This window comes from Copidosoma floridanum, unplaced genomic scaffold (assembly GCF_036245765.1).
Source record: "Copidosoma floridanum isolate Cflo_tuat_1 unplaced genomic scaffold, Cflo_Japanese_pri ptg000025l, whole genome shotgun sequence".
NCBI lineage: Eukaryota > Metazoa > Arthropoda > Insecta > Hymenoptera > Encyrtidae > Copidosoma > Copidosoma floridanum.
This window is the reverse complement of record NW_028321902.1, coordinates 2,280,192-2,292,893: the sequence shown is the minus strand read 5'-3', so window position 1 is coordinate 2,292,893 and position 12,702 is coordinate 2,280,192. Positions and strand designations below refer to the sequence as shown.

General features: G+C 38.9%; 1 protein-coding gene across 6 annotated transcripts in view; it reads right to left on the bottom strand.

Annotated features, from left to right (window-relative positions):
* Positions 1-12,702, bottom strand: part of bru3 (CUGBP Elav-like family member bruno 3) — an 825,259-nt gene that overhangs the window by 46,776 nt on the left and 765,781 nt on the right. For 5 of the 6 annotated variants that reach the window (XM_089595410.1, XM_014355940.3, XM_089595411.1 and 2 more), the window contains one exon: positions 9,623-9,748. In XM_089595410.1, coding sequence (XP_089451536.1) covers positions 9,623-9,728 — 106 coding nt within the window. In that variant the 5' untranslated portion in view covers positions 9,729-9,748. Of the gene's footprint in view, positions 1-9,622; positions 9,867-12,702 lie in introns of those variants that run through there. The other variant, XM_023392543.2, reaches the window with a different exon arrangement.

Genomic DNA, 12,702 nt, shown 5'->3' with positions numbered 1-12,702 from the left:
CCATCGGGGTCGCACAGCGTTATATGTATAAATCGAAAGCATCACGCACCATCGATATTTGGGGGTTCGCCACATGTACCTACAAAGGTATCCATCCCTGTACAGAGAGAATCAAAGCATCGACTCAACATCCACGTGCGTATATGTACGTACGCTGGACTTACCTAATTCGAATGTGTGTATGCCAAGTGAGAGTGGGTCTCTGTATGGTGGATACAGGTATAATACACATATGTACAGAGGGTTCAACAGCGTTGGGGGGATCCTTTCCGGCGCGCTTTGGTATTATGCACACATATATTGATCAGGATGGGGAGGATAACGAGGGACGGTGGCCAGAGAGCAAGTCTGTCCACGCCTCGCTGACTCATGTGTGTGCTCAGCCGAGTTTCTATGTATGCGCATGTGTGGAGATGGATGCGTAGGATCTGAAAGGCATTTATTAATCGTTTAGCATGTGAAGAGAAGCGGAGTCAGAGGGGGGTTATGGCTGGGGTCGGGTGTAGAGACGGAGAAATTTTACAGTGGGTACGGCTCGTGGAATGGGATTTAGGCTGATGCTCATGCTCTTTTGATGGGATGTAATGTGGTTTCTTGTTTTTTCATGTTTTAATGGACGTGGATTTATGACGGTACGAGGGAGTTCTTGGGGATTATTGTGACTTGTGACGGATGATGATAAAACTAAAAGTATAGGCAGCTTTTGCACAGTTGGTTGTGTAACGTGCAATAAAGTAAGTACTTTAAATTTGTGGTTTCAAAATGCAGTAAGAATGAATTTTTATGTTTATTCATTGATTTTACCTATACGACCAACTACTTGAAATTTTAACATACTTAACTCCCTCGCAATCTTTTTGATTTCCTTTTTCTGTAGAAGGTAACAGCTTTTGGTTTGGATAATATATTAACTCTCTGACGGATTCAAGTAAAAATGTACCATCTATTGAAATATAAATGCCCGCAAACCCTGCGCCAAATCCACACAGTAAAATCGCCGAATGCGATTAAAAGACCTCAGGCAGCAGCGAAGTTTGTGCTTCCAAAAGGTGAAACTTGCGATTCCGATTTTGCTGACAAAAGACGGCTACGGGAACGTTGTGCCCCAGCTCTCGTCCTCTGAACCCTTCCTGCCACGCAAATAGGCACTTCAGTCCAAACTTATCACCACGTTTTTCGCCCTTTCAATTGTAAACCCTTTTGAAAACCCACTTTTCATCGAAGCACAGACGATTTGCCTCTAAAGTGGCAATGGTCCATCAAAGTTCTTTCACACTTTCATCCAAAAATCTGATGGGTACTGGAAGAAAATATTTAATTCCCCTCCATCACCCTCCACAATAAAAGCAGCCTTCTTTCCTACGGAAGGTTTCCAAGAAATAAGAAAACCCTATCGACCATCTCCCTGGAAATTCCCCCTTGTGGATTATTCCAAGACCGAAACGTTATTACAACTTAATGCTCCCCTGGAATTGCGTATGCTGAATTTAAACGACGCGGTGACATTTTCCACGACAGTGCCAGAGAAAAAAAATGGGGGGGGGGGAGTAAGCCCCCGTCGTCGACCTATTTCCTGCAACTGACAGCTTGTACTTTCTCTCTTTCGTATACGCGAAGAATAATGTACATACTTATACGTCCATAATAGTCGTTACGAGAATTGCTACGACGCTATTGGTGAGAAAAGGGTGTGGGGGATATAATACACTACTTTATCGATCGTACGGCTACGATTACAATGGCGCATATAACACGTTGGAATGAAGGAACGAGAGGACGGATTGCGAAAAAGTCTCGACGTATACCTATACACACACGCGTAATGAACTTTAACGACGGAAACCAGGTAAATTACTTGTAGCTATAATACGCGTCACATGTTATAATACAGCGCGTTTTGCGTCGTTGGTTGTTAGGCTGCATCGTCATTGTCGTATAGGTTATGATGTACAATAGCAGAGGAGCGCGAGTATTACACGCTGGGGCGAACTTAACTTTCAATGTAGCGAAGCGAGCGTAACGAAGTTCAAGGAGGGGAAAAGGGGACGGGGAGAAACAAAGTCGCTGTGTGCTGGCTATTAAATTAACGAGGTGCATCAAGATTGAATAATTAATATGCGGCTCACGTTGCTGCTGTTGGTTGGTTCGTTTGGCTGTAGTCTCGTTTATAACGCCGTGGCTACGAAACGTGTTATACCTACGTAGAATATCTGGACACGTGATGCGCTTATAGTATTTATACGTGCGCGTGGGCTGTGGGGTGCAGTTATGTGACTCGATAGGTAACGGGTTGGTTATTTAGGAGGCATAGGTGTAGTAACTTTGCCATTTACTTTTTGACCTTTGAGGGTCATTTTGGGTTGTTTTTTTTTTATTTCGTATATGTATATATCGTTTTGGATAACTCAGGTGTTATTGAAGATCCCTATAATAGCGACGTACCGATAAACGACTCTACCGTTGAAAATATGATAAATTTGTTGATACTATGTACGTCTACGTGAGGTCACGAGTCGTTATACGCTGTTTATTGAATAATTAAGGATCAACTGTGGCACACAAAGTATAACCTAGTCATCGGTCGATAGAGAGAGGGAGTGGGGATTTTAATACTAACCAAATCGTTCTGAAGACATAAAATTATCAACGCTGGAGCGTTTTTACGTATGAAACGAAGTACAATGGATTGTATACAACAAGAAACATAACGCAAAATCATTTCCAACTAGGTACCCCATGCACGAACGCGCAGCGTAACGAACCGAACACGTGCCATATAGTGGCGTTGTTACGTCGCGCGTCAGGGAGTATATCCGGGATATACTCGGACACAATAACGCGCAGGGAAGGGAGGAAAGGCTCCCCCCCCCAAGCTCGGTAAAAGCAACGGATAATACGCACGGCTCATTGGGGGAAAAATTTAATGAAACTCGTTATGAAACATATATAAGGACGCCATGGGGATGAAGGTAATAAAAGAACGCGGGGAGAGAGGAGCAGAGATACGATGATTGTGCAATACTCTGAACTTTTATGGAACGGACACGGTCCTTTGATTAATTAAACGAACGCGCGTGCTGATTGGAACTATGGCACTACGACAAAGACGATGATGATGATGATGTAACTTTTGTTACTTTTGTGAGTACGTGACTGTATTTATTTTTTCTTCTTCAGCTTAGTAAGGCGGTACTAGACGGTAGTTCTTCAAAGAGTACGGAAAAAAAGAAAAGAAAAAGCGAGCCGTCGAACTTTTAAATCCAAGGAAAAGACAGATTTAACGAAGCCACGTCTCCGGAACACAAAGAGAGCCCAGAAGTGGGGGTGGGAAGGGGGGGGGGACACCTGCTTAACGACCGAAATTCGTCCAATTATATCCGCCCGTTGGGCGAGGAAAAAAGAAGAAGCGTCTCGCGAGGAGTCTTGGCACGTACTTGCGTATCTGTCACTTGTGCACAGCCAAGCGATAAGTCAGCGTGCGGCATATATAGCCGGGATTGTTGGAAAAATTTTATTTTCCCTCTCTCGTAGTGTCGCGTGGCTCTAACCCCCCTTGCCCCCCCCCTCTTCTCATGAATAATGCAACTGTCGTATATAGCTTATACTTTCTTGGGGGAGAGGAGGGTGGAAAATGTATAAGGAGCCGACGAATGTCTTCAGACGTCGAATTAGGCGCTTTGCTTTTGTGCGAAAGGTAATACATGTGTGTGCGGGAGGATAAGTGGGAAAGAACGCAGTTGGCTGGAAATTTGAATATCATGAGCTGGGCTGTTGGGTCGTACTTATGGGTTTCCACCCCTGGCTTGTTGTGTTTTGCGAGTGTGTGCATCCAGGGATGGAAGAAAGATGTCCCGGGGTGTGCTCGCGGTTACGGAACAGACGGGGTATCATTTTTTTTCGCCTGCACAATTGAGAATTTATTGCGGGAAGAGCTACGAAAAAGTGTTTTCTTTGGCAGGGGTTGATTCGTCGATGTACGTTTTTGCGTTTTGTTTCGGTGTTGTTGAAATTTTGATACAAAATGGCTCGTGCAGTAGATAACCAGTTGTCAAGGAATCGACGGCTATGCATTTTCATTTGGATCCTTACGAGGTCGGCACGTAAGTGTAGTAATGAAGCTATCCATCACCAATGAAATCATTGAGTGATAATAACAGTTTGACACTCAATCACATCGGTCTGTGAACAACTGTTTCATCCAAGCGTGCATTTCGGCTATGGAGGATCTAAAAAGTTATGTCACAGATTGAAAACGCTTGTATTGTATGTTGAAAATTGGTGATGGAAATTTTGTATTACACAGCTTTACTGCATCAATTCTTTTGAAAAACAATTGTTTGATGGATTGTTATTGAAATGTTTGCTCATGCCACTGCAATGCATTTGATAAATAATTCCGATTTCAATTGAGTAGGCTTTAATCGTCTTATCTCAGCTAACGTACCTGAATTCAAAGGGTTTACGTCAATTTCAGTGGCTGTTCTGAGTAAACTAGGATAGCTTTAAAACAAAATCTACATGTTAGCACGTATTAAACCTGCGACAGGATATTCGATTTCTGCATCATTTTTTCCCATTCCAAACTGTTTGACTCGATGAAACTGATTAAATAGCTGATGACAGCTCGTCGTGTGAAATTTCAAAGACTATTGTTTGGTTTCCGGTGCAGGTTCAACTATATTTTAGAAGTGTAGTCAAACTCCATGAAAACCCATGATGGAAATGAGAAAAATTTAACAAGCCAACCACGTCCTTAACTTCTGCAGGATCGAGCTAATTATAAGCATCAGATAAAGTATAGCAGCAGGAGGAGGAGCTCTCGGGTATAACACGGAGCAGCTTTATACGGGAATACAACTCGATCTGATCGCTTATTCCGAGAAGCACCCAAAACCACCACCACCAGTACTACACCCCTCCCGCAAAGTCCAAACAGGATATTGTGCTTCCGCGAAACTTACGCGCGAGCGCGCGCGGGAAAGGCCCCGAGTTTCATAACTAGCTAATCCTCCGCGTAATGGAGAGATCAGCGGGTGGGCTCTCGTATCGAGGTCTCATCCTCCTCCCTCCCAAGACTCGTTTTCGGCAAACTACACCTGTCGGTGTGTGAGCGCGTGCGTGTTCTCTCTCTCTCGCGAGGGTTGCAAAGGCTTAAGCTTATAATATGAATTCGCTGACAGAATAGTGATCGGGCCCCAATACCTAGAGGGAGCTCAGGTGGTTGCACGTATACGTGTGTAATCTTTAGGATTTTGGGTGTATCAAGAGCACACGATTGTTTGCCGGATGCATGCACGCTATGACAAACAATGCCTAGTGTAAGTGCACTTATTGTCACATCGAATGGGACGAAGGAGCAATAGAGATGTTATTGTTATTTTTTTTAAAGAAAATTGTACTTCTTCCAAAGAGGAGACCCGACCAAACTTGGGCAACTCGACACCACGCCCCTCGAGCGCACCCCCCTATACTCTTCGGAACGGAGGGAAAAAGGAAAAGAGTCGAGAAGTCCAAGAAGCGTCGCGTGAAATTCCAGCCTCTCTCCATCGGCCTGCAGATGCATTGCGGAGGTGGGCTCGGCACTGCAGTTGCTCGTGTGTCCTATACGTGTCGGTTGCAGCGAGAGCTAGTAGCTGAGTGGCCGAGAGCCGGCGTATGCGGAGGTGGCGTGCGGGCCTCTCTCTCTCTTTTGACTCCAGCTGGCACTTCGCCAAGGCCTCGCGCTCCGAGAGAGAAAGAGGACACGCCCGCTGTTGCGACCTGCGCCTGCTCCGCGGTGCGCCGTTCGAATGGTCGCTCCGACGTGGTGCACGGAGGTTCTTTTTGTTTCGTGCCTTTTATGTTTGCTTAATTTTTTTTTTTTCCTTCTTTTTCACAATAGTTTCTTCCGATAGGACGATTGTATTTGGATCGTGTTAGGGAGTCAATGGTTTTGCGTTTTTGGTGTATTTGTACTAACTTACTGTATGTCTCTTTCCAAGTACTATATGAAAAAAAAGTCGATTAATATTGTGTTTTATTTCTACCCTTTAAATATTTCACGTGTATTTTTAGTTAATTATATTGATACACGTAAATTTTTTAACTATTACTCATTTTTTCTGATTCGCGATTCAAGTTGCAATTACAGCATGAGTCAAAAATTTATGATTTAGGAGTAAGACGGGTCGAAAATGTATGATTCAAAGATGAAAATCTCAATTTAAAAATTAAAGTAAAAGTTTTAATACGTGGTCTAAAATTTCTTGTTGATCCCGAAAAACATTAAAATAATATACATTAAAACAAAAAAACGCAATGAGAGAAAAATGAAAACTCAATAGAAATTAAGTTTGAGAAAAAAAAAAAAAAAAAAAAAAACAACAACAACAAACGTTTTAGTTTTTTTCGATGCCAACCTCACGAAACTTTCTTCATCTGAAAAACTAATAACAGTGCAGTGGCAGGGCTCAAAGGATTATCTCTCGCGGGCTTGTATAGGAGCGGCAATTAAATAGATTTTCCGAGACACGAGGCGCGCCCCGGCCGATTTGATTTCCCGCGCGCAGAGACGAGAAAAGCCGTGATTACCGACCCTTGAAAATTAAAGACTCGGCTCTCGTGTCCCGCCCACGGCGTTTTGTATTATCCTCGGAGATTTCACAGGAAAGAGTAATTTTAAAGCTCCGGTCCCTTCGTCGTGCGATGACCGCCTGGAATGTTAAGGTCGTTTATATAAGTTAAAATCGCCTAACCTTTAATGTTTGTTTGTTTTTTTTTTTTTTTTTTTTTTTTTTATCAACGCCTTATGTGCACACAGGTATGTCAGCATTCAAGTAGAAATATGTAGGAAAAATTTTATTTATAGCACTTTACCCTGCTGCAATTTATTTACATGATTTTTTTTATAAGACACAGTGATAGTTTTCACGGATTTTCACGGAAAAAATAGGTTATGTTTCAAAAAAAGTTTTTCTATGTATTACACGATATCGGAAATCGTACATATTTGAGTACGACGATCAAACCACATGGATTTCACAGAGAAACTATCGGAAAATTGACGTGAAGTTAACCTAACCTCGTTAGCATTTACTCCAACCTAAAAGATGTCTCAAAACCATGTAACTTTTCCATTTGCCGTAGGAGGATCTCTATTGAATTAATACGATTGATTGTAAAAATTATGTAAACTTAACCTTATTCATTTAATCTTAACATTGATGTTATACAGTTCCTCAATTTTCCGATGTATAGAGGTACTCACGAAAAATGGTGTCCAGAGTATCAATACACCGTAAAATAATATTGAAGTCAGTTTCACACTCTGTAATAGATAGAATCAGTAATCATTCCCTGATTAGTGTCGAATATTCACTACTTAAAATATCTGAAAGTAGGTTATTGCGAGTCAGTAAGTGAGGGGTAATTAGTTCATGAAAATGGAAATTTAATCAACAAATTAGAAAAAATACGTTGTGCACAGATTTGGCTTAAGAGTGTAAACAACGGTGTCCTAACCTCTATCATAACCCCTGAAATATAGCGGTATAATAACACCCACGTAACGCACCGGCGCTTTTTCGCTAAGCCGAATAGAGAGTGAGTATATATATATTATAGTTTATACAGAGAGCTTTTCCTTTGGCTAGCGCTTGGGCATATAAAAATATTTGAATTTCCCTCGACGTCCGAGCGGAAATTATTGCATTGGTATTTGGTGTGTGTGTGTGTGTATAAGCTTCAGGGCTTCGAGCTTGTGTATACACACTGTTTGCCCGTGCGAGGAATATCGTGATTAATTTTCCCCCCGCGTTTTGCTGTTTGTTCGTCTGCCGTATTTTTTTTTCTCTCCTCTGTTTTTCCAAGAACTTTTTATTTTGTCTCTTTTTTTTCGTTTTTTTTTTTTTTTTAATAAAAAATTTTTCAAACGTAAATTTTTGGTGCACTACCTTTTCAAAGTCCATTTCCCGCCAAGCTTTTTATTTCGCCAAGTAAACGCTCCATGAAAAAAAAAAATAAACATCCCTCATCCCCTGGTTGCTATTTTTTTTCTACCATTATTATTCGTGAAGAAGGACCTGCTTCGTCGGCAATATCCCGGGGAAAAGTAAAGAAAGCAATATTGCCCGGAAGCGATCGCGTTTATTTTCATGGGCACCGTGTGCTTACACGACCGGAACCTCCTCCTTCGGTTTGCCGAGCTTTTAAAAGAGGAATATTATAGCAGAGGGAGGGTATAATCGCACTTTACGTTTTTGCAGATTCCTTCTGTGAGGATGTGTTTCGGGGATTAAGGTGAGAGTCAAAGGATAAGCTAACGATTTGAAGTTTTTTTCTTTAACAATACACAGAAGAGTAGTTTTTTGCTAGGGAAAATAGGTGTGTGGACGCTCGAGTTTAGTCTCGATAACATTATCATATTTTACTCCGAAAAAATGCCTTCAAATGGGTATTTATTTTTAGTGTTATTTAATTGGTTAAAAATAAAAAATAAAAGTAAAATGATTTGTTTTACTTCTATATTCTGTTCATAAGGAATAAATTGCAAAACATACGATGAAAGTATGGCATTTGAGTACTTTCCCTTCAAATAGTATGGCTTCAATCATGAGCTATCAAAAGGACTGAACAAAAAGTTTTTTTTTTTTTACCAGTGAATAATATTCTTCATGATTGTACTCCTGATTCGTGAACGAATATTACGATGGAGTTTCAATCAAATTCTGACGCGGGAAATTGAAATTTCACGTTAGTTTAAAACGTAACTTCAATTTTGGCCATCTATTTGCGCAATCTCGTACAGATACTCGGTGATTAATAATACCCACGTTAAATACCACTCGTCATTAGATCCGCAAAATATCAAACAAACGTATATTTACCGTATGCATATATACACAAACATATTTCAATTTGTAATGTGTACACGCAGTGGTTATAACTTCCTCGTAATTATGTGGACGTTAATTTAGTGTTCATATGTTTAATGGCTCCGAATCGTTCGCATAAATTATTAATTGTTTGCATATCAATTTCGAGGGGCTACATTCATATTGCATTAATTATTCCGATGTTTTCATCGGATGCAATAAGTATGTATAATATATGCAGTTTAGCTGGAGTTAAATCACACGGAATAATTCCCGTGTATATCATCGACAGTTCCTTTCCCTCTTCGGTCTAACAAGTCCAAAACTAATATAAGAGCAAGTTTTCGAGGATTATACGCATATCCTTTGATACACGCGTACTCACGTTTACTCAATTGCAATTCAAGGCTATACCAATACAGTTGTAGGAGGTGCAATAAAATGTATCAACTTTATGAGCACAAGGGGTACCTAAGTAATTTTGCAAAACACGTGTCTCGGAAGTGCTTGTTTTATTGACGTTTTAACTTCTCACTTGATTTCGTTTACACTTTCATGTAATGCACGCATTTTTCATATAAAAGGTATAACGTATTGCGTAAAATACCAATGTTGTGAACTGTGCGAGATGATTTGAATAATAAATAATCAATTTTGAAATTGAAACGCATAAATACGGGAAATAATATAAGTAAAGCGCAAGAACCATTTGAAAAAGTGAGAAAAGATAGACAAAAGAGAAAAAGATGAGAAAAAATAAATAAACTCACCTCTGCTAGTACCGTCGGGTCCACGAAGAATAGTACACTCCTCTATTGTTCCAAATGGATTAAACAACTGGCGTACATCGTCTTCCGTCTGTTGCTTACTTAGCATGCCAACAAACAGCTTTCTGTCTGCTCGTTGCCATCATTGTACACCCCGTGGACGCGCGCGACAAGACGCGCAACACAGAAGATTTGGGAAAAAAAGAGAAAAAACAAAAACCATTTTCAAGATTAGTCATTGTGCCTTTCTTTTTGTTTGGGCTCAAGAGCCATTACTGTTTTCGCTATTAATATGCATAATATAATTAGATATTCAAGAAATAGTGAGTAGACGTAAATGAAACAAAAACAAAAAAAAATATATATATATAAATATAATAACCAACGGACGTTTCAAAACAAGAAAGTATATATATATATATAGATAGACGAACAAAAATAAATATATATATCTGGCGGCTAACACCGAGAACGACAAAGTTACACGGTTACACCACAGCATCCACCATCCTAAGGGGCAGTATAGTTAAGAGGAGGAAGGGGAATCGTGTTTATCGCGAATCGTGGATGATTTTTTTTTTTCAAAAGTGAACGAGGAAAAAAAAAATCGGTCGTACAAATGGTAAGCTGCAACGTGCCATAAATATGGGGAGCACGCGCGTACAGTGTAATCACAGACACGCGCGCACGTGATAAATAAGGTTCGCGTTTGTAACTACAACAAAAGTACAACCGATACCGCAACAATCATTTAAGTATGGAGCTGAGTGCAAGTAAAAAAGCAAAAAGACGAAATGGAAACAAAAAAAGGGTAAAACATCGCACGGTGGACTATTTTGGATTTTCTGGTTGAAAACTGAATATTTTATAAATTTAATAAGATAGTTGAATCAATTATTTTTTAAAACTTGATTCTAATTCTCCGGGGATCAAGGGAAACTATTGAAAATATGGTAAAATTACATCCTAACCTGAAAATTAAGGTTATGTAATCTCTTTACCTATTCCGTAATATACATAACTTATCAGATGTATTTGCACATTTTTAGTGACTTTCAACTATTGTTTCAACTTTAAAAAGATTAAAAATGAAGAACTACTTTTGTAAAAGGTAAAAATGGTATATCACTCTTATTGAGATCGATTTTACTTTTGGCTTTTAAAAGTATTTATAGATCTGTTTCGAATACTATTACAATACGACTTTGTAATACTATTCCAAAATATGGTGCAGGGCAGGTAGTTATAGATTTTTTATTAAAATGAAATCAGAAAACTGTGAAAAGTTGTTTAACCCAAATTTTTAGGTTAGAATCGAATACTTACATATTTTCAACATTTCGTGTTAGTTTTCAATGACCAAAAATTCATTAAACTATCTTATTTTATTCATGAAATATTAAATTTTGAATAAAAAAAAAATCTCAAATATTTCTCTGTGCGACGGGTGATAAAACGTTGCGGGGAAACAATCGAGCGATCAGTCAAAACGCGTGTGGTCTGAGCCATGGCAGCCGAAGAAAAGCATACTATATCATAGTGTTCGCGACGCGATTTATACGAGCGGGAGGCGATAAGCGACTCGCTACTGTGTATTAACGAGCGCGCCGAGCTCTCGTCATATTTATATCAGCTTGTCATCGACGACATTTCCATTTTCTGGTATTTGTTTTCTATTTTCACGATGGATCTTAGAGTTGTTTCAAAGTGGTAGTGACGTTATTACGGTGTCTTTTTTTTTATCAATAGTTTCTTTACGTGACGTATGAATAAAAACTTCAAAAAATAAATAAATGAACCAATAAGCTTCATAAAATATCTACTAGTCTATTTGGATAAGATAACATTCTTTTTTTTTTTAATTGTCAATTGTAAAGCTTTTTTTAAACATATCCGAATCTCTAAAATTCAAGGAATTTTTTAACTCAATACAAGTACGTAAAACTGTCAAACTCTAAAGACTCAAGTAATTATATTCTCTAGAAATCCAAGATACAAATCAATAGTTATTCGATATCCAACTATCATTTTTTTGCTACCCCGTTATATTTTAACTTAATAATGTTGATTACGAAGGAAGAAAATGAGAGCTCAGCGCGCTTAGGTGCCAAAAGGTGACATGTCTCGAGAGACTGATGGGGTTGCCGAAAAAAAGGTTGATGCAGTCAGGTTTGCAGGGGGGAGGTCATCATACGGAAGTTAATATATAATATATGTACGTGACAGCGATGCTTATCAAAAATAAATTACTGGGCTGCAGCTATTTCTAATATAGCACGTGATACATTTCGATGAAAAAAAAAAAAAAAAAAAAAAAAAAGAGAGAAATTGTACAAAGAGAAGCGCCAAGTTTCCTCGACGCTTGTGTCTCTTTATTTTGCTTCGTCAGAGCGATTTGGAAAGAGTAGGTTGGACTCGTCGACTTGAAGGAGAGTAAACATTATACGTATATCTTTTCTGCGGTCAGATACCATTGATTTTTCGGTCAATACATTACGAGCAATTCTTCGTTTATTCGTACGTTGACGTATACAATCCTCTCTTTCCAACTTACGTAATGGACGAAAGCTATAACATACTTTACGTCATCTCGCTGTAGCTCGTAAATTTATAGGCCTGATTGGGTTATTGCGGTATTTCTTTTTGTCTGATTTTTTACTTAAATCCAATTGGTTTGTATTAAACATTTTAAACTTTACAAGTTTTATAATTTTGAATAAATTTTGCCTTGGTTTACCGGACATAATTTTGACGTCGAGAGCGAGAACTTTTTTTTTTTTTTTTTTAGAAATATCTGCACTGGGTTGTCACAATATTTAGTAATAATGAATAATAATGATAATCATATATATATATATAGACAATGGCATTACGACAGTATATGAAAATTCAATCAACGTCGTAAAATCGTTACGATGACGTTTGCATAAATTAGTCAATGTTAGATGTGTTAACGACTGATTGATGTATACAAATAATATTAATATAACATGTGAGTTGTATAAAGCATATGTTATCATATGTGACAATAAATTTAATGACACTCGTTGCAGAGAAAATAACAATGTCGACAATTGACAATC